Source organism: Poeciliopsis prolifica, unplaced genomic scaffold (assembly GCF_027474105.1).
Source record: "Poeciliopsis prolifica strain line A6 unplaced genomic scaffold, Auburn_PproV2 SCAFFOLD008, whole genome shotgun sequence".
Lineage (NCBI taxonomy): Eukaryota > Metazoa > Chordata > Actinopteri > Cyprinodontiformes > Poeciliidae > Poeciliopsis > Poeciliopsis prolifica.
This window is the reverse complement of record NW_026562383.1, coordinates 11,269,852-11,293,425: the sequence shown is the minus strand read 5'-3', so window position 1 is coordinate 11,293,425 and position 23,574 is coordinate 11,269,852. Positions and strand designations below refer to the sequence as shown.

At 36.9% G+C, this 23,574-nt stretch overlaps 1 protein-coding gene across 6 annotated transcripts in view; it reads left to right on the top strand.

Annotated features, from left to right (window-relative positions):
• fgf12a (fibroblast growth factor 12a) overlaps positions 1 to 14,907 on the top strand; it is a 30,958-nt gene extending 16,051 nt beyond the window's left edge. For 3 of the 6 annotated variants that reach the window (XM_055032869.1, XM_055032866.1, XM_055032865.1), the window contains 3 exons: positions 5,935 to 6,038; positions 13,630 to 13,828; positions 14,405 to 14,907. In XM_055032869.1, the coding sequence (XP_054888844.1) occupies positions 5,935 to 6,038; positions 13,630 to 13,828; positions 14,405 to 14,580 (479 nt within the window). In that variant the 3' untranslated portion in view covers positions 14,581 to 14,907. The remainder of the gene's footprint in view (positions 1 to 5,934; positions 6,039 to 13,629; positions 13,829 to 14,404) is intronic. The other 3 variants (XM_055032870.1, XM_055032868.1, XM_055032867.1) reach the window with 1 other exon arrangement.
• The last annotated feature ends 8,667 nt before the right edge of the window (positions 14,908 to 23,574 follow it).

Below are 23,574 nucleotides of genomic sequence, written 5' to 3'. Positions count from 1 at the left end.
ACCATTGATTGCCGGGGTGGATTATTAGAATAATAGATTACCCCCACCCTTGAACCACATCACCTTCTGACCTGCCTCATCCTCAGCCCTGGCAGATGGAATACAGTAATTTATTTCCAGGCAGCACGTGCTGTCTGCATGCTTTGCACAACATGAGCTCAGACTGAACCCAATTTACTTTTTGATTATTTGTTGTATTCCTGCAACAATTGGTTGTGCTGAGAATAGCACAAAACCGTTTGTTGTGACAAATAAACCCCCAACCAATTTCACTCACTTACACTGAGTGCGACTGGTGGTGCATGGAGGACATATATTTTGTTTTTTCAAGTGTACATGTCACGTAGACATGTAAATTTAAATTGATGCTATTTTCAATGCAGTTTTGTATACCAATTATACATAACCTATTTTTTGTGCATTTGTTTATTTGTAGCCACCAGAATTATGTTAACTGTTAAGCCATTACACCAATTTGCCCCACAAAAAGTATTTTTAATGTATCAACTGGAAGTTTTTTTTTTTGTTTTTCTATTAAAGTCACAAACTATGTTTTTAATTGGTTTTTATTGGGCTTTTATGTGATGGAGCCACACAAAGTTGCTCATAGATGTGAAGTGGAAAATAATTGGTACAACATTCATGTTTACTCTGATATCCCACAATCAAATTCATTGCAAGTAATTTAATTACAAAATTTGACAATTTGAAATTGGGTCTCTGTCTCTTTAAGAAGCTCCTACTCTTTCGGACACTCCGCCTTTAGCACGTTATCAACAATGCTCTTTCCTTAAGCCGCATGTTTAGCAATGTTCTTAGGAAGGTTGTACTGAGAAATAGTTTGTATGATAAGCTCTGCAGTTCCACCCGGTGTTTGCTAATTGCTGCTGCTGCTTGCATGGTGGCTACTCTGGAAGCAGAAGCTCTGCACAAACATAATGAAAAGTGACTCATTTCATAGTGTTTTGCTTTGTTTTGAACTCTGGAGTAAGTGAAGTAAATTTACATGTTTTAGTGGAAGTCTGACGTACATGCAAACTGTCCACCAAAATGGCTGAAATGAAACATGATTAATTAAACAAACTTTCCTTTTTAAATTTGAACAGTGATTAATCAGTTGATCATCTGCATACTCTGAGACTCTAGAAAGATCCTGTTGATAATGAGATACTTGCAGTGTTAGTCTTTAACTCCCCATGTACCATAAACCTTTTCTTGAGATAACACACCCAGCAGCCTTTTAACATCAAGTCTCAGTTCAGCTTTAAATCAAAACCCTAAATAATGTGTCGCCCAACCTTAAGTTAGTTCCCTACCATTAATCCTTGACCAATAATTTAACCTTGGTCAGTATTGGTGGTCATTAAACATAAATGTATCCAGTCGTTTGACTGTTTTATACTTGTGAATGTTTCTAGCTTGTTAAAGAGGGAGCACCTCATCAAACAGACCCACCTCCTCAAGCTTTAAAACAATCAAGAGATTTAACACATTTCCAACATAAGTGAGATTTGCAATAGTATATGTTGGCATTTTACAATATTTTAATATTTAAATCTAAAATAGCAACTAAGGTAAATTAGAAAATACCACACACTCAAATTGATGTCAAGAAAGCCCTATGCATTGGAAACTTTGTGAATCATTAACACTGTAACCATAACTAAATTCATAATCACAGTTTCACAAGTGCATCAATTGCATACATAACAACAAAAACCATCAAAACAAGAAAATTATGAGAATCATCATATGTCTAAGTTAATTTCACCATTTCTGCTGCTTACATCTAAGTTTGGTTAACTTAGACTTTAGGTCAACCAGAACTTTAATATGTCAGAGTTTCGAGGCGTCACCAAGGTTACTTGTAAACTGAACAGAAGAGGTCATCCTCTGTTAGGTGAAAATTGGGCTCCATCTGGAAATTTTGCTCAGCACCTATTAGTGGTCTCCGGCACTTCTCTTTGGGGAAACTGATGTTGGAATTAATGGTTGGGATATTAATGAGAACTTGGGGCTTTTGTGCAGATTAAAATTGAAAAAAGCTTTCTACATACAATAGGTATTTATATTGTGTTAAATTTACATTGTTATATCGACCCTTACATTTCCCTCAGTGAGGTTGAATAAAATAACCAATTTTGTTATTTTGATCACAGTCCAAAATGTTTTCCTCGGTCCAATTAAATAGAGTCTAATAACCACAAGTGCAACAGGACTACTACAAAATAAACAATTTAGCAGCTAGATCGAGTTTATTTTTGGGTGTGAGCAAATGCTTTTCATGTTTCACATTTGGCCGGATGTCCTTTTAAACCTTTCATGAGTGATTCCTGCTATGCTGGCAGTCTTCACATTAAATAAAATTTTCTCAGCCTAACTGCAGGATTTACTTCAAGAAGATTACCTTTCTACAGGAAGATTTGCCGTTTTCAAGGATTTTTACTTTACTGATGCGTTTCAACCTGCTTTATCTCCTGTTTATTTTTTTGATAAAAGAAGATCCAGAGAAATCTCTTAAATGCTCCACGTGCCATTCAGACCTCTCTCTTTTGTCTGAGGGGGTATTAAAGAAGAAGAATCACCTTCAGGATAGACATCAGATACTCTTTACAGGAGTCAGTGCTGCTGTAATAATGAAATCAATCAGTGGCTGAAAATAGAAAAGCCGGACGTTTAAACTGCCGACTCCTGTAAATTCAATAAATGTTTTTGGATGACAAATTAGTGCAAGAACAATGGGCCAGAATTAAAGTACAATAGTTCTGTAGCGTGCTATTTTTCATGTGTTTTCAAACCAGGATAAGTTGTGAATGGCACCATTTATAGGCTCTGTCAGTTTTGAGAGGAATTAATGGTTACGGAAATTATAAGGAGAGGAAATAAAAAGAACAATCTTGACCCCGACAAAGTAAATTGAAAGTTGAGCTCTGCTCATTTACAGGGTTTTATGAATGGCCGGTCTGCAGTGGCCTGAGGGCAGGTTTAAACCATTGGCAGGCAAAAGCAGCATGTCGATATTTATTGAGTGAAATTGAATCAGCTCAGAGGACTGACCTGTGTTGGCATGTCTCTGCTTTTCCCTGCCAGTTTTATCTGACAGTCTCCATCGACACTTGCAGAGCAATCATTTCAGCTATGCATGGAGTTCCCTGTAGGTAAAGAGTGCCTCACACCTTCACCAGGCCAATGTCCGTCAAAGTCATGGCTTAGTCAGGAGAACAAACAGAAGCAAAGAATGACTATCAACATCCTGCTCCTATAGACCACTAAAAAAATACCTATATTTTTACTATGTGCCAGCTCCTCAGTCAGAACAGCCTAATAGAAATCCAACCTATACAGTGATAAAAGAAAAATTACTTGCATTAATTAGATAAAACAGATGCTGACAAAGTTGGTGAAACATGTTGTGAAGTTGGGAAAAAATGGTTAAAATAAGCTAGTCTGACATTGCAAGGGCATTATGTCACACACTGAGAAATAAAGGAAAACCAAACTTTTAATTTGTGATCAAAGTCATTGTCGCGATAAACAATAAATCAATTAATCGATAAATTAAAACTATCGACCTCATTTCAATTATCGTCTATATAGTTTCTTCCTGCCTTTTTCTCTTACTGTTGATGACACTAAATGAAAAAAGGCTCAACTCCGGTGCTCTCCACTGACCCTCCCTTTCTTATTTCTTAGTGTAATGCCCAGTGAGCGCTGCACGATCTTATGTCGCCAATTGTCGGCCCATTATCAAAATCTGAGAGACACATTAGCCGACAGAAATCCTAGGTGTAACGGTTCGATCGAACACAAAAATATAAGTCCAGTTCACTAATTTTGAAACCAGGCATTAATCAATTCCTTACTACAATCTACCTGCAATGCATGTAGCTACTATCAGTCCTGACTGAATGAAAATCATTATAACCTATTTAGGTCACGTTAACGAAGAACAGCTGAACATTTACCGGGTTTTCTGGTAGTAATTTCGCTCCAACTCCTTCCCTAGTTATTTATATTTTCTTTGCACGAAATGTTGAATAAACATTCATGTTGTTTCAGATATCTGCTGGACTTCGGGTTACACCGTGTCAGCTGTTTGGTATTCCCTCCGTGTTTCCCCTCAGAAACCAGGAGGAGAATCCGCGCTTTCTGATTGGCTACCGGTCACATTCAACAGGCTGCGTTAAGCTCTCAGTCTGGGCAAATCCTTGATTTAGATTGGAGCGGCCACGACGATCTACCCTAACACACAAGTGGCAATCTTAGAATGAATAACGTTCTAAGATTGTCATTCGGGGTAAAAAATCCTGTAGTTTGAACTATTGCATCAGACAGTCGGATTGTTCTCTATTTAAATCTAATGATTACTGAAGGGCAATATATACTATACAGACTTCATAATCTGCACTCTTTTGGTTGAATGCAGTTTTTATTTCCACTTTGGCTTTATGTTGTTTAGTTTTTATTCAAGTACATTTATTGTTAATGGAGACTGAGAATATCTATTTTATTTTTGTTTTTGGTTGTTTTATTTATTTTGTGTATCAGTCCCAGTGTTAAGTAAAATGTATCTCTCTTTGGCAGGAAATCGCATGCATTATTACGTAATTTCCATTAAATCAGTGTATAAAGTTCTTCAAACAATATTATCATTTATTGCAATAATTTTTTGAGACAATTAATCGCCCAGCAAAATCTGTTATCGTGACAGGCCTACGTATGACCAGACAGCAGTTGGTCTTCCTTTGTTGAATCGCTGCTGTGAATCTCATTATCAGTCTTAACTGACACATTCAGTTAAGATGCAGTTCCAGCGAAGGCTCATTTATACCCAACGCTAAATATGAGGATGCATATGGACAGAATTTTCTGTCCATCTTTTGCCTTCATTTGCTGCCTATTTAATCAGAGAGCTTGTGGATGCCTGTTTCAATGTAAATAGAGCAGTGCCACTGGTATTCATGGCGGCAGTATGGTGCGGTGTAGCTCAAGTAGCAATCAACCAAAGGAAGGAAAATGATGACGAGGATGAAAAAGTAATGATAGAAATTCCTGTTTTCTAAATCAATTTGTCACAATGTCGTAAACAGTCACGTGTGATGTGGTGCCTCCATTTATTTCAATTTCTCAGACTATACATTATCAAGATTTCTTCCACCTTGTTTTGTCTAAAAACACCTTGTTTTGTCTAAAACAGTGCTCTGAATTTGGAAGCCAAGTCAGAATCGCCCCCTACTGTCTATATTGCCTAAACTCGATGCCTAACTTTGAAAGCTGTAGGACAATGACAATGTAGGACAATGACGCTCGACAACTTCAGCAACAGGCAGACTTATTTACATACATAACCACAGTGTTATTAAGCTTTCAGAAGTGTCAGTAGAGCTTAGTAAGTTCTACTTGTTTACGTTTGTGATGGTGCAAAACAAGAGGCGTCTTCCACCTCTGGTCATTTGATGTCACTTAATGAATTAAATTAAAGGACATATTTTTCTAAAATGTCTTAAGTGAAATTATGCCACTGCAGTGAACAAATAATTTACTTTACACATTGTTACACATTTGTACTAAATTTGTATGCGATGGCTACTGCGCTTAAAATCTAAACCTCTCTCTAGTGTTTAAATGAACCAGCCAGATATCATGCGATGGAGATGCCGTAGCATGGAATATATCATTAGCTGTCACCATATACCTTCAGATTTCTGATTTACCACCAACACTTCACCGCAAAGTGTGATGGTGTTCCTATTATCTGTGTCATGTTCCCTCCACTGCTGACGGATAGCCAAAAACCACAGATCATGGCTTGTACAGTCAAGAGTTAAGTTCAAACTCAATTGTTCTGTTCTGTCCTTTTGTATTTGACGTGTCTCCTTTGTCTCTGCCTCTTTGTGCCTCCCTGCCTCTGCTTCAATCTGCTCCGCTCTGCAGCCCTGTTTAATCTTATTCCCGTGGGTCTGAGAGTGGTGGCCATCCAAGGGGTGAAGAGCGGCTTCTACATCGCCATGAATGGCGAGGGCATGCTCTACAGCTCGGTAAGCTCCAGTTGGGCTGTTGGATTGTGCAAATTTCTCTGTCTCTGTCACGCGTAATCATTCACTTACACATGTTTTATATTGTTCTGGTCGTTGTCTGTTTTAATATGCCATTGCTGTAAATACTGAGCTTATTCGAAGCCTTTTATCTCTGCTCAGTTCAGTGGCTCCTCTCAGATGTGGTTCTGTGTTGCTCTGCAACACCTACTCCCCCACTGTCTTTGAAGAAGTACAGCACATGTTTTGCATTTAATTTACTGCTGAGTTTTGAGCTTCTTTTCTACAAGGGATTCTCGTCTCTTGCACTGGCTGCTATTAAAAGTCTAAACTGGCAGCTATAAACACAATTTTTTATTGAATTGCTCAACTTTCATTTCTATTCAAAATTTCTCTTACACTGCACAATCATTATTAAACACGGTGTCATCCGTATTTATTGATGCCCCCTGGAAATTATGTGTAAAATTTATATTTTACTACAGTGAAATAATATTACACTGAGAATAGAGAGGAATCCAACCTTAAATTTGAATAGATTTATTTTATTGGTAGAAAAATCCCAAGACATGAAAATCACTGGAGCTTTATGTCTGTACATACAACTTAATTATATTTTTAACATTATAAAAATTATTGTTCTTTAATTTTAGCAGCTTTAGATTATCTGGGGTGCCAAATATCCTCCTTTCCATGATTTGTGGCTAACTAGTCTAAATTCAGACGAGTCAGGTTAAGATTATTTAATTAATGTTCCTGTGAAATCCATAGTTCACCTAACTCTCGTTTTTCTTTCAATTATGTTCCCTGAAATACAGTTTTAAAATATATAGCAGTCATAAAATCTTTCACCACATTTCATCATGATTATGTTATTGCCTTTGCAACCGTGCCTTCATATTTATATCTGTTTAATATTTATCTTTCTTTTTGCGTACATAAACTTTGCTTTATTATGACAATTTTCCTGGAACAGCTGCACTAGTTGGCAGATTGTAATGCTGTCATCATTAGAAAGGAATTAGAGGCAAATTGTCATCAAAAAATAAAAGAGTCCACAAGACTGCATTGTCAAATTTAGGCTACACAAAATAAAAACATTTCTGTTTAATCCTTTTAGCTAAAATCATCATTTATGTAAAATAAAAGAAGTTATCTGTACTATTGTTTCTGCGACTTGACATTCTTCAAAAGAAAAGTTAGACGTGTCAAAATTCATTAAGCTGCAGCTTTAGTCTTGTTCTTGTCTCTGCTGGCGCCTTCACAGTGACAAAGCAATGACAGAATCTGTGTGCAAAGAAAAAAAAATCTTCATTTAGTCTGGTAGTTTTAATGGTTTTGGCATGAGGCCTCAGCTTGCATCGTTAAGTTTAAAGTGAGGAACGCCCGATAGTCAAGCTTAAAACAGTGGCAGAAGCATGCATTCTTTGCTTTCTCTGGCATCTTTCTAACTGGCCATGCCAAGTTAGGTACTATATTATTAGGTGAAATTTGAAATTGTAGCTTAATATACAAAAAGCCCATATGGAACAGTGTGGATAGCATAAGAACAAGTGGGAGTAGATCTGATCGTAGAATAAGAGGAAGAATAAACTGTCTGCAAACAGAGCGCTATAAGGATAGAGAAAAAAATCACAGCTCTCCTAAATGAAACTTGTAACATGTTTTTTTCATCCAAATAAAGGAAGCATTTCTGAATAGCAAAGAGGAAGAAGGCTGTCTTGCTTGAAGACCTCAGCCGAGGAGCTTGGTCATGGTTTTCTGAATGCCTTTCAGCCATGAAGAATGAAGAGTCAGAATTCACAAACCTTTTCCACTCATAAATAATTGAAGGACACAGTAAATCTCTTTGCTATTTTGTTGCCTCCCTGAATTTATTGACCAAGAAAAGCTTTATTGAGACCCAAAGTCAAAAGTAAGTGAAAGAATTAGAGCATGTTTCGTTTAAATCTTTCAAACTGCAAAGTCTCATAAATATATGGTAATTTACTCACAGCAAAAATTCTCGACTTTCACAACTCCAGCACAACATGACAGGTGGATGAGCCAGTTGCAAGCACAGACGGTCGTTCAGCCAGTGCCATAAAGACTCACCCAGGTGGATGAGCTCATTTAAAACTACAAGCTCATAAACAAAACCCACAATTCAGAGCCTCAATATAATGTCGACAACGATACCCTAACACCCACCCATAGAAGCCTAATGAAAGTTTAATCACAACTAGATGGAGAAATTTTTCATTTCTAAAATTGATTCTAAGAGATGCTGTATGACCCCCAACAGTTCATTGCTTCATGAAATCATTTTTCACATCAGTCATGCCGTTATTATAAATTAGAAGCAGATAAGGGCCATACTGTCAAACAGCAGCTTTCAGAAAAACATTCTGACTGATAATATTTTATGCAGAGGAGCAAACTTTTGACCTTTGAAAAAGAAGGGCATTTCTGCAGTGACAGTTCAATGTGATCCACTTTCTGGCCAAACACATGCAGAGCGGTGCTGAAAAATGCAAAGCAGGGGAAAATATGCTTGAATATGCATATGTGGGAGTTAGGTTGGATCATTTAGGGTTTTTTAAAACATATACTGACACAGGATACTCATAAACAAGCTAAATTAAAATGCAAGGCTAAAGTAAAAAGCTGCCTGTTTCTAAGTTTATCAACCATGAAATATTTCAACGTGTTACTTGGAACGACTACCGAAAGCCTTAAAAACTACAGTAAAGAGGAGCTTTTCTGCTCCATGTTCACATGTTATGAGCACCATTCACTTTAATTTACCTATCATAATTTCCCACTTATAATGTTTACTTCTTGTTCAGTCTCCAGCCTTGGTGGGTCTGCTCTGTTGTTATTTCTCTGCCATTGAGAGTACACCTTAGCTGGTTGAGTGGAGAAGAGCCGGTTAATCCTTCTGGCTTTATTCTCCCTTGTGTATCTCTTTAGGCGGCTGGCCAAGGCTTGGAGCCTCTGTTTAGCAGTTTCGAGTGCTTCAGGTATGGGCATCTGCCTGTACTTTCTGGGTATTGGTCTTTTCATTGCATCCTTGTGGAGCTCTGATAGTTGGCTCACTTACCTTTGGTGCAGTCACCCCCAAACTGGAGCAATGGCTGCAACAGATCCCAAGCATAACATCAGTCCAGAAATGTGCAGTCCTTGGCACAACCAAGATACTGCGCAGGACCCCCAAGCTCCCAGGCTTCTGGTAGAGGACCCGAGCTCAGAGGATAAGAACCACCCGCGGTGGGTGAGGAGCGAATTTTTATATAAATATATGTTCTCACTCTCTCCTGCCTCAGGGAAATAATTATAAAGAGAAATCTTCCCTTCCCCACACTCCTGCCTTTTAATTTGGCTTTGCAGTTTGTTCCTATTGAGAGAATGTGAAAGGCCCATATTGCTTACATGCTTGCTGTTAAGTTGCAACTGCAAGCAACATTGTAGTCCTTTTAGGTGTTATGTATGTGGTTGATTCTTAAAGTTCAGTTGGTGATTGGTGTTGATCAGTAAAATGGGCTGCACACAGTGATACTAGTGGGTGGCTTACTTCTCTGTATTTGGAGTTTAGAGCTCGATGTCGGGGCTGTTGCTCATTGAGTTGGGTGAGAATGCTTATGTGGAGTGTTTAGCAATGAAGTGCGTGGGGGCTGAGCATCTACAATAAAGTGTTTGCTTCCATTATTTATAACACACAATTTGACCTACTTTACTGCACAGCAGTAACCACTGTTCCATCTCAGTTTCCCTCTATCTATCTATCTATCTATCTATCTATCTATCTATCTATCTATCTATCTATCTATCTATCTATCTATCTATCTATCTATCTATCTATCTATCTATCTATCTATCTATCTATCTATCTATCTATCTATCTATCTATCTATCTATCTATCTATCTATCTATCTATCTATCTATCTATCTATCTATCTATCTATCTATCTATCTATCTATCTATCTATCTATCTATCTATCTATCTATCTATCTATCTATCTATCTATCTATCTATCTATCTATCTATCTATCTATCTATCTATCTATCTATCTATCTATCTATCTATCTATCTATCTATCTATCTATCTATCTATCTATCTATCTATCTATCTATCTATCTATCTATCTATCTATCTATCTATCTATCTATCTATCTATCTATCTATCTATCTATCTATCTATCTATCTATCTATCTATCTATCTATCTATCTATCTATCTATCTATCTATCTATCTATCTATCTATCTATCTATCTATCTAGACATAAACTAATACATTTCAATAAAAAAATCATAGTAAAACTGATAATGTCAGAACTAAGCGAGGAAATTAAGGGAATGTATCATGAGTGACAGATGGTAATCAGTATTTTTCCGTGGCTTGTCACTTTTTCCTTCTTCTGTTTGTAGAATAAAAATGTCTGGCAGATGTTTGTGCTTGTTGTTTTGACTGCAGCTGTGATTTATAACCTGTACTGTTTAATAGTTTTGTCTTCAAAACGAATGCAATTGGAAAAGCTACAGAAGTCACAATCTTTTGTCCCCTACACCAAATCAAGTCATTGAACCCAAATGCCTGGTTTAAAGTGTGTATTTCTAACTATCGCTCTAGCCTTCTGTTTACTTTATTTTTTTTTGTGACTGGTTCGTAGCCGTAGCCTGTCTTGCTCTTTCAAGGAAACACTTTTAAACGTACAACACAATTGACAAAAGATTAAAGTATGGACCTGAAAGGTGTTGGTGAAGGATATAAGTGAACTATAAAGTTTCTATTGTTTGAAGCGATGTCTTCACAAACCTGAACTGAATCTTGCCAAGGATAATAATAAAATTCCCAGGAGTTCAATGTGAGGTCTGGGATTGTCAGAGGGGCTAAATCCCTCACAGATAACAAGGGTTTAGTGCCATATTAAAAGGGAGGTGGTCACCTTCCCTTCTATACCTTTATCTGAAGATACTTTTGAAGCTTTTTCTTGTCAATCTTGGCCTGAGTCTTTACTTCATATTTTGATTTAGTTATTCTCAATCTAAGTCCAGGAGTAAATACGTCTATCTATCTATCTCTGTCATCATGGTTGTCCTTGTGGACACATTTTATTGGTGATTTTGAAGCTTGTCTGCGAAGCCAAATGATTGATCATGAAGGTTACAGTGGTACTAATTATGAGTGTGTGTGTGCTGAAGAAGAAACAACAGCTTGCTGCCATGTAATGCATCACTGCCAAACCTCTACACATATGTTCACGCTCCAACTTGTGTCATCAGACAGGCGCAATGTGACCCCTGAAGCTCCACCGGTGTGCGAAATGTCGGCTGGTTGACAGCCGACATTTCGCAGCAGGTCCAGATTAACTGAACCACCAGGTCTTTGCAGAGCTTGTCCTCTCTCCTGCTGACTGGTGAGACATTTTCTCACTTGCAACCATGTGACTGAGAGCTTCACCTTTGCTGTTTGTCACTAACGAGACCACACTGGCTCATTTTTAAAAACATTGCGCATTGAAAAATAAGACTCGTAGATATAATCTGATGACTGAGGTTTATTTTGAACTTACTACAGTGTGACTGAGCAGAAATTGAGATTGCATAAAAAAATACAACCTTTGTTTTCTAATTACTTGTCTCTGGCTGGATTCATTTATCACCTATTTGGCAGTTTCAGCTGTAACCTTATACTTCTGCTGCTATTTGAACTATTTGGTACAGGCGAGCCAATTTGCACATAACTCTTTGGTTATCATTTTTGCTCTGCACCTCTTAGTGCAGTGCCTTGCAAAAGCATTTGTACCACTTGAATATTTTCACGTCATGTTCATGTTCCAAACATTACCTTGAATAAAATAAGTTAACATTAAAAACATATGTGTAGATATCTATAGTTCAAGTAGGAATGTTTGGACATTAAGCAAATTGTATGCATTTCACAAACCCATTGCTTGAGAAGAGAAACTTGAAGATGATGAGCTCAATGGAGTTACATGCATAAAGGTCAATATTGGTACACCTGATGTGGGTGGCAACTAAGAATTTGTTGGGGAATGCTGTGTTCACAAACGCTGTCCTCCAATCTGACTGAACTAGAAAAATGGGTAAATACAAAAAAGCTGGCAGACACAGAAAAAACCCTGCAGCTCTAATTGCAGCAAATGTTGCACAAAAACATAATACAGGAGGGTAAACATAAATGAATGTAACAATTTTAAGATTTTTATTTACAAACTGTGAAAACTATTTATTATTTCCTTCTCATTTCATAATCGTGTTCTGCTCTGTGTTGGTTTATTGCATTAAAAAATCCAATCTGAGCTCTGGTTAAGGAACTGTGCACAACATAGTATGAAACTGGATGTAAATGAAAGTTAATGTGGAGCAACACACTTACCGTATCAAGCCAGTTTGCCATGTTAGTTCAGAATAATCTTACAGAATGCTAATCCGATCAACTGAGGTTTATGTGTTGATTGGGCTTTCTGAGGAGAATAGGGGACATAATTAGAATTTGTAACCTAGGTTGTGTTTTTTAAATTTTTGAAAAAAAAAATATAGTGATAATAATTTATATCTCTTTGAGGGCAACTTGGTCTAAATTTGAGAATAAAAGGTGCAGGCTTGTATTTGGACCCAATAATATGACAGTAAACAGATTTATCTCCCCCAGCCAGAGTTGGATCACAGATGCACAGTCACCTCCAGCAGGAAGCAGAATTGGGCTGTCAGTCAAACAGACAACCGTGAAAGGGCACACAGCCCTGAAGGATATATTAATAAATAAAATACAGCCCACGGCTAAACACACTCTCACACACTCACACAGAGCGCAAAGTCTGCCAAAACTCAGACTGTCCAACATCCTTTAAACTAGCTGATGTGCATCAGCCGCCCTATAATGGACAAACACATTTCTCCTCTTTTAAAACCGATTGGAGTTGGTTTATGATTAAGCCCCGTTCACTTGTTCCGAAGGCACTAATAGGGATGGACGAGCAGGGACATCCCTATTAGTGGATTACTTAAGATCCACTTCATCAGCATTCATTAATCAGAACACTTATCCCAGTAAATATAGATTCTGTTTTGGATTCGTTTTAGATGCAAACTTTAAATGAAATGGTACCATTAACCTAATTACATTTTTATAAATGACCCAGTTTACAGTATCTTGTACCATTGATGGTCAAGTGTATTGTTTCTTTCACTCTTTCACTATCATGATTGTGATCTAGTGTTCTGCTCTGTTGTTCTGCTCCGCTCAGACACTTTCTCCAGTATCAGATCCTTTCTATTTTTGCCGTTGCCTCTCATTATTTTGCCCTTTTCTCTTTCCCCTTGACTTGTGGCTGAGAAATAAAATCGCCAGATAAAAATCTTCTTATTTCTAACACTCCAATAATAGCATAATTCTGTATATATCTCCGAAGTGTGCGCATGCCTGTGTGTGTGCGTGTGTGTGTGTGTGTGTGTGTGTGTGTGTGTGCATGTGTGGGTATGTGTGGGTGGGTGTGTGTGTGTGTGTGTCTGATGTACAATTATTTTATCCCTATTCTATTGCTGATCTTTGCATCCTTGCTTGTGATTCATTTTTATTCTGCAGGAAGTGTTCACACCAGAGTGCAGATTTAAGGAGTCAGTTTTTGAAAACTACTATGTGATCTACTCGTCCACTGTGTACCGGCAGCAAGAGTCGGGAAGGGCATGGTTCCTCGGCCTGACGAAGGAGGGACAAGTCATGAAAGGCAATCGGGTCAAGAAAACTAAGCCCTCATCTCACTTTGTGCCCAGGCCTATTGAAGGTATGGAAGTGTTTAAAGTGAGCTTCTAAATATTTAGCCAGTTCTCATTTTTTGCCCAGTCTTAAACTACAGCATCTCTTTGACTGAACTATTCTAAAGGTTTTTGGGGGATTACAGGAGAATTGGTTCTCCCTGAATATTAAAATAGCTTCATGAGTAATTTCTCTATTTGCATTCAGACTGCAAACAGGATACTAGACTTACACCAAAGAATAAGGCATAATCATATTTTTCTTATTTCTGTTTCAAAAATTTTTGCATATATTATGTTATAAATCCTATTCCATTGCTTATTTAAAATGTAACATTTTTTTCTAGTTTAAAAATCTTAGAATGTAGCCTTATTATTACATGTAAACACTATATTAAAAACAAACAAACAACAACAACAAAAAAACAGATTTAAGAATCACTTTAAGACCACTTAGCCAAACTGTTTTGACATCGTTTGGCTAAGTGGTATCAGCTGGATGTGTTTCCCTCAGGAGATCAGTCTTATCATGAGAACCTGTCAAGGTGTGTGATAGCAAAAAGTGCTGACAGTGTGTCCTCGTTCCCTTGTCTTTTCCCTCTCAGCCTGGTATAATTGTCCCAACCTCACACCTAACCTTGTCCGTGTCTGCACGCCCATCTCTTCAATCTGCTCTCCGCCGTCCCCTTCTGATCACCTCCTATCTTTGTCCTTTTTCTTTCCTCCCTTTTGTTTGCATTTCTGCCACAGTTTGTATGTACCGGGAGCCGTCGCTGCATGAGATAGAGGACAAGCACCGCTCCAGGAAGAGCTCAGGGACTCCCACCATGAATGGAGGGAAAGCTGTCAATCAAGACTCCACATAGCACCAGTTACAGGGACTTCCAGCTGTGGGTAGGGGTCGGCCTCATCCTGACTGAGGGAGAAGGGGCCAAGTTGAAAAAAATAAACCACACTGCTCCCCCTGAGAGATCTGGACCTCCATACTCTTTTTAAGCAAAAGAGGGCGTGGGACAGCTGCAAGGAGCTATTACTGTACAACCAAGACAACAAAAACAAAACTGAACTCTTGCCTGTGAAAATGTTTTAGATATCTACATATATATAAATATATATATTTAAATATATATATTCTTGACCAACATTTTATGCAAAACTGAGAAAAAGGCTGTGAAAACAAAGGATTTGTGGTCTCTACATATATTCAAATATCTGTTATTTTTATTTTATGTTGTGAAAAACAAGCTTTAATACGTGTTCATTTTTCATTCTTTTTTCCTGAACATTGTTTCACTTTTATCCTTTATTGTGTTGTTGTTGTTGTGAAAGATATCCCAAGCCATGATCTTTATAACCATCATTACTATTTTATTGAGTGGGATCCCAGTTACTATGAGGTTAATAGTGGTTCAGTTCTCTTGACCTTTTTCAGTTATTCATGAGTATTTTTTTCTTTCTTACTAGAGCATCTTGACTGCAAGGTCAAAGGTCAAGGCTGAAAGTTACAAATGGTGGGATGTAATTTACTCAGGTGTGTACTGTAAGTTAGACCAATGTGACTCATGGGGAATGAACTCCCCTGTTTTCCTGCTATAGTAGGACAGAACTACATCAAGCAATATCATAAAGGGCAATCTAGAATGTTTTTAAAAGACTGCAATAGCAAACTGACAACACGTTGCTGTGGCTGGTGCACTAGTCTGTACAAATGACTGACAAAGAAAGTTGCATAAGCTGGTAAATGTAAGAATAAGGATTTACTATCTTGCTACAGTTATAACATGATAAGAAAGACGGGTAGAGTTTGTGCAAAGTAATGTGTGAACTTTACAACATTAAATAAAGTAGATTTCTCCTGCAACTGGCTAATTGTCCAGGGTTGACCGCTGGAGATGGGCCCCAGCATCCCTTGCGACCATACAAAGATGAGCGCGTTAGACAATGGACAAATGGATGGATAGATTTCTCTCCATCCATAAGTTGAAATGCCAGTAACAAACCTTATCAGTTATCAAGACATGCTGTTAGCTATAACAAATCACAAAGATATAACTCCATATACTGCATAAGAGCTATTGGACAAATAAAGACGTTTTCTCTGACAGGAGATTTTATCTTGTTTGCTTAGGGTGACAGAAAAGCAACATTTTATTTAGCAGGCTTAGTGGTGAATTTCTTAACTTTCAAGAATTTTAAGTTACAGAACTCCCTTTATGTTCATTATGAAATCATTAGAGATCTTTTAATACAGATGGACAGGGTGCCTGACTGTTTAATAAATCAACAATCTGTCATGCAAATATTTTAACACGATTATTTTACTGCTTTTCAGTCACAGTGAAAACTGAAGGTTTGATTGAGCAACCGAACACGAAATGAGCCATTTGTTGCATTATGACTATTTTTCATACATCTACACACACTTACAGGGCTGTGATCTGACTGGTACACCTCATACTGTGTACGCTGCTACACTCATTCCTAGCCTCCTTTTTTAGTTGATCTATCTCAGGAAGTCTCACAGTTGTTTTGGTGATGGAGCCTGACTTTAAAAAAAAAAAAAAAATAATGGCTGCTTATGGTTCAGCTCTCATTGCACAAAGCATTTGGCATGGAGGTGGATGATGCACAGCTGAACATAGTCATGTTAGGAACACTGGTAGAAGAAAACAGACAAATACAAAGCATGGCCATCACATGACTTTAAACGTTTCTTTAAGTTTCCGATGAAATCTAAAATATATATATATATATATATATATATATATATATATATATATATATATATATATATATATATATATATATATATATATATATATATATATATATATATATATATATATATATATATATATATATATATATATATATATATAATATATATATATTTTGACTTTGGGGAGTATATGTCTAAATAAACATTTTATATGCAACACTTGTTTCAGAATTTTAGTGAAGGTTTATACATACATACACACACACACACACACACCCACACACACACACACACACCCACACACACACACACACACACACACACACACACACATATATATATATATATATATATATATATATATATATATATATATATATATATATAATATATATATATATATATTATCTATATATATATATATATATATATATATATATATATGCACCTCTACATCTGGGAGGAAGCTGTTGGTTGCCATGTCAGTAGTTTGTACAGTTAATAGCACACATTCAGCTGCACAGAGCAAGCGGTGGTGGGCAAGTCATCATCATGGATCTGGGAGGATCTTCCACTTGAAATCCAGACCCACATCTGACACCAACGAGAGCTAATGGTAGATTAGTTCAACTTCCACTTCACCTCCTGCAATACTGCATTACTGTGAATCGTACATTATAATTAATGTGACACTGAAAGTCAAAAGGCAAGACCAGCATATAAGTATCTTTTTACAGACATTTATATTGTGTATATGAGATATGTGTGGAGTTAAAGTACTGCATGAAACTGGATATGCACATTGTCAGCCGACAGCAGAATGGGCCGATTTGGTGAAAGAATGGAGTGAGTAAGACAGTTAGAAACAGCGAAGCACTTTTTTTTGTGGGTTTATTGATGTATGATAGGGGGACAAAAGCATTGGAATAGTTTGAAATATTGAATATGATTTAATATTTTTATGTTTGCAGATAATTTCACTGCATTCAGACACACTCATGTATGCATTATGAATTGTGAGAAAAAAATATGCATTGATTATAAAATTCAGAATGAAGTTAGTGATTGTTTAAGAATAAAAATTATGTTATCAAAATATTACCCTGAGTGATTGATTCAGTGAGTTATTGATGCGTCACATTAATCTTCTGTTTACCGTGTCTCTCTTTCAAATGTTATCTGGTGCAAAGACACCATGAGCCATTCCTCTCCTGGAGGAGATTTGGCATTAGATGCACAACTTTGCATTACTTTTCAGTGTAAAATCGGGACACCAGCTAGCATTGCAAGACATTATTGCCACTGAAAAGAAGACAAAGCACCTAACCTGACACTTCAAAACTAATACAGAAACAGACAAACCAAGGTGAGAAAAACACTTGACTGGCAGTTTAATTCCACACGCATTTCACTTGTCTGCACCTCAGCCAAGTACAGTTGGTGAAGATCCATCTTTAAGACACCATTTTATCACAAATCATTCACTGACCTTGCTCAGGCTGGGAAAACATCACCACACCGACAGTAACACAACAGCCAACCAGCCGGATAATCGCGCCAGTCAAAATCGCTCTGCATCTGTGAAACATACAAGCCTCACATGTATTTTTCACAAACCCATGGCTTGACTTTTGATTTGTTTCCTGGTTTTTTATTGGTTTAAAGAAGATTATGTAGAAAATGCTGTCATATGGCTTAAAATTAATGGATTTGACTCTGTAATTAATGAACACAGTGACACAATGAGGTGCTTTAATTGATAAGAAACTTTGTTCTTTTCTATTTTGAAAACGTTAATCAGAACATTATTTAAATATCTAAACATTAGTCAAACTTTCCTTTAAATAAATTAACTATAAATTTTATTGGTTTCCTTGTGACGCCACACATTAATATACTTTATTTTACAGCGCAGCTCCATTGATTGCACTGATAAAGGAAACATCTCAACAAATACAATTTGTGACCTGTATCACTCACAAGAAAGGATTTATCTTCTCACCAGCACTAAAATCCAATGTGTCATTTTTTGGGATGGCTCTCCTTCCCCCTTAATACTCTGTTGTCATGGAAACAGACCTTTCGTGTCTTCTGCAAGGAGAATACGGAGGAGGAGGAGGATGAATGCTCCCCTGGCTTTTCGGACGTCTCTTGTATTCTCTCCTGCACGTTGGCTGCAGTGCAGAACAGCAGGAGTGCGTGTGTGTGTGGCCGTGTGTGTTTGTTGTAGGGAGGTTGATGTGTTCTTTTCTATTTTGGAGTTTCCCTCGGTCACTGCAAAGAGCAGAGACGAGTACAAGCCTGCATCCAGAAAGACAATGTCTCCTCTCAATGAGAAAGAGACTAAGAGCACAAGAAGCCTAACAAGAGTAAGTTGGAAAGAAACTGCTCTTTAGTTTATAAATGTTGTTTAGCTTTTTTACCCCCTTCAAATATGCTTTCATTTACAATTTGTTTGTATTATACTTCTTCATATTCAGTACTTGCTTCTCCTATTTGGGCAGTAATTTAGAATATAATACTGACTGCTGTTTTTCTTTTGTTTCAAACAAATAGAATATATTTAGTAATTAATGCAACAAAAAAACTTTTTGTGCTTCAATGTGTGAAAAAAAAATAATTGCAAAATGTAACAATAAAATAATGTCTTACTTATTTACCAAAATCCCTGGAGTGACAAACGATGCTCCTCTGAATGGCAGTCTAAAGATCAGACAGTTGCCAGGAAAACAAGACTTGTCTAATTAACACTTGCATAATTTTGGCATGCCAAGACATTTTTGGACCGTTTCTTGCAGAAAGATTCTGGAGCAGTTCAGAAATGGACCCCTTTTCTCATGCATCGAGTTGGTTTGTCCAAATGTGAAAGATACTTTCAAAAACTAGATATACTACAACCAAAGTTCAGATAATCTGGTTTTTGTTCTGTCATCTTCAATTTAGTTTATTTTTACAGCTCCAACTTATGGCACATGTTCACAAGGCACTTCACAAAAACCTTTAATTTAATCAAATTATACAAACAGATTCAAAGTCAGCTACATACATTTCTAATTAATCATACATATTTTTTTTTTTAAAATGCAGTTAAGGTCATTTTATTATTTAAATTAGTAAAAACAAACAAACAAAAAAATCTATCAGAGACAATTGAAGTCAAAGGGAGAAAGCCCAGACTCTTCTTCCTTTGTGTTGAAAGGGAGGATTTTTTTGAGCCAAGTTGCACAGGCAACCAATAAACAGGCTATCATTGGTCTAAAGAGAGAAAAACCTCAGCCAGTAGCTTTGACCAGGAGAGAAATAGGGTTGAAAACTGAAATAAAACGAACCAGAGCATAAACTTTATAAAGAGAACATGAAGGTATCGACAGCTGTAGCTCCACAGATTTTAACGGCATCATTCTTGAACAGGATATTTATAGTTTTACCAATTCATCCTTTGGGTAAGGGTGTCAGAACTATAAATAATTGAATTAGTATAACCAAAGTTGAAAAAAATTGTTAAATCTTTGGAGACATTTTACATCAATGTAGACAATTATCCAAGGTCTGTGAAAAATGTATGTGAAATATTTTAATTTCTTTTTCAAATGGCCAGTTTGTCTTCTTGCCCCTCAGTGTCAGAGTGCTTTTCTTGTTTTGTTTGTCTTGCACCACTGCTAGAAACTGTGACCAGCTGATGGAAGGTTCGCAACTTCATACATCTGTCATCTAAGTGAAAAAACACTCAGAATATTAAATGACAAACATTCTACTTGGAAAATATCTCTGTTCATATTGAAATGTCCCTTTTTGTGGTTCTATAAAAGTTTATATTTTCCTTGTTCTTGTAAAGCAACTGTGCTAACATGGCAGATTTGTATCATAAGTGTTTTGGGATTCCAAAGGTCAAAGCTGACACATTTCACAACTTCTCTGTGACAATAAAATCCCTTCTCCAGAAAGCTGTTGAGTTTACTGTTTCAGAGGTTAGATTTTATGTGTAAATGGTTTTAGTTCACAAGGTAATTATCTTGTTTATTTCTGGCTGTGTGCACAACATCATAACGATACAAATGACCAATTACCCTTCATAGAAAATGCAATGGATGTTGCATTCATCAAGACTGATACAATGACAGAAATCCTTGTTCAGTTTCTGAACACGTGTTTGTTTGTCTTCTAAAGCCTCGTGAGTATGCAGAAAAAAAACATTCATTTCCCATCTCTGGCTTTCTTCTTTTGAGCTTTTTGTTTTGAAATATGCCTGTCCGTGCCTCTGGGATCCCACTTGTCTCTGTTTTTTTCTCACACTACTTGGATCTGAATGAGGGAACTCCTACTTAGAAGTAGGGCGTTCAGTGCTGCTCATTAAAAATAATTAGCCTGTGTTCAATTAAGACTCAGTTATGCTCCTTTGATGTAGCTGGGTCGTTATTTCCCATCCAAATGCCTGAGAGTGATAATAAATGTCTGAATGAAATGAGCTTTCACTTTTAATAGGGCTGAATCTAAACCTGCTGGCTCTGCTGGTTCACCTTATTCAGACCATAGAGAAGCCTCTACGCCCACACAGATTTCTAAACCTCTTCTCAGTATAACAAGCTCTGTGTTTTTCACACTTATGTGCTATTAATTTATTAAACGAGCTCTCCAGCATGTGCTGGAAGTGGTTCCTGCAGCAGGAAAAGTGTCCTGTTGAACCCCTGTAGCCTCAGGAAAGAAAGGATGCCAAGCTAAGCTTTGACTGCGGTTATGCTCCAACACGGTTCCTTTAATAATTTCCTCTCTCATCTCCTCGCTTATCCTCTTTATGCCTGTCATCCCATCCCTTCCTCTGCTTTCTCACTCTGCTAGTCTTTATTCCCAGTCCACCTTCACAATACATCAAACTTGCCTTCTGTTCAAACATGTTGCATCCATTCTGCTTCTGATTTCTTCACTAAATGCTCTCTCAGTAATTTATCTGTTTTAAGTTAATGATTTTTTTTTTTTGCAGTTCTCTGCAAATTTGTCTTCATTTTAAATTGGTGCACAGCTCAGACACAGCGCACATCAGGGCATTTTTCAAAAGAAATGTCGTAAGGTGTATCATTTTCTGCTGAGCTTCATGTGCAAGAATAACTGCATTGAACTACGGGACAGTTCAATGCAGGCAAAAATATACAACAAGAAACAAAATGCATTAGCAATATGTATGAAGATGTATATGATCCATATGTACATGATGTATATCATGCTATGCTTAGATGTGGCTAATTTTGTGATGTGCTAATTTTATAGCACATCACCAATACTCAGGGGATGAGAAGAATTGATTTACTATAATTAACTAAATGACACTGAGGCCCACATTGAGGCCAAAAATACTAATTTAAAGCAGCTGCTTCTTGATTTGATAAACATCTCGGAAAAAGATCAGATGAAAGATACTGCTTAAACTGATTAGTGACCACATGAATGAGAACATTGCACCCTTGGAAAAAAACAAACAAACAAAAAAAAAAACAAAGTCCAAAAGTCACATATATTGTTGCTGTTGTGCAACCATATCAAATAGAACCCCAGACTCAAATATACAGCGTGTGTAGTCATGAACTTTCAACTCCCATCATGCATTGCGTCTCACTTAAAGAGGCATTATCATGTCTGAAATGTATAAAAAAATGAAGTAGTTTTAGCACATATTCCGGCATTAAAAATTAATTGTTTTTAACCTAATACTGAATGAAAGAAATGGTTGATCAATGCACTCAATATACCTGCTAACTAAACATGATCACATTCATATGATATTTTCATGGCTCTACAAGAACAATGACTTATTTTTGCAAAACAGTCTACAGTTGCATCAGAGTAGAGAAAATTGGCAAAAACATGCATTGTTAAGTTAATGACCAAATGAAAATTACATATTTTGTTTGATTTTTCCTGAAACAGATGCACGATTAAAGAAATCACGTATAAACACAGCTGGCAGTAAACAAGCCTGCTGTGTTTTCAGCTCTCTGTAGGGGCTCATTTAATAAGGTCTCTCACACAGGCAGGACGAACAGGACTTTGCAGCAACACGTCCACCATGACTGTTCATTTCTAGATCATTTTAAATTCTACGCTAAACACTGCAGACACACACAATCAAGATCAACTGCAAATCAACCAACTGCAAGCATAACACGTTTCAGGAGGAATGTTAAGAATTTGGAAGTGTTGTGAAATAATCTAAATCACTCAGAAGTTTTGCAATGATGTGAAATAACTACCATAAGCCTTTCACATTTCTGGTGTAAAGGGCAACACACAATCTTGCCAAAAAATCTATGGTGTGCATACATAATGGATCCAACGTTGTCTTAAGCCTTTGCAAATGCAGGATCTTCATGTGTAGAACTGGGGCTTCTGGACCCTATGTTCTAACATCTGCTAATTATGAAGAATATGTATTTTTTCCAATGGCTAAAGAAAGGCCTTCATAACCCACTTGAAACCTTGTTGGGTCAAATGCAAATATCACGTGTATGAAGCAAGTAAAGCCAAAGTACAAACTTATTTGCCTGTAGCTTTCATCAGTCCAGACTAGTCTCTATAGCAGCTGCCATGTGATCACACAATGTTTTAATGATCTGAATATGGCTCTGTTGTTTCTACCTGTGATTGAATTATATGTAGCTGAGTTTGAATCTGTCCATATGATTGAATTGAGTTGAAAATAAATAGTCAAGGTCTAGAGTCTGGAAAAAGGGAGCTAACATCTCAGCAGATCTCACACATTCTTGACACAATAATTAGACTTTCATCTTCAGGTCAGCACTACAGAAACAGTTTTTTCTTTTCTGCATCACTCCTGTCTTATTAAACAATTCCCAAACACACTTGACCATTTTTGATTTTATTTTAATATACATAGCTGACGCAAAATTTGCAGCAACTTTTTTGTCTCGTCAAACTAGTTGCTGTATATCATATGCCTCAGTCCATATAACCCAAAGTATTATGTTACCAACCACTTATAGCTAGTCTGGTCGCTAAACTCTACTGTCATAGAAGATCCACATCGTACTGTTTTCCTGAGTTGCA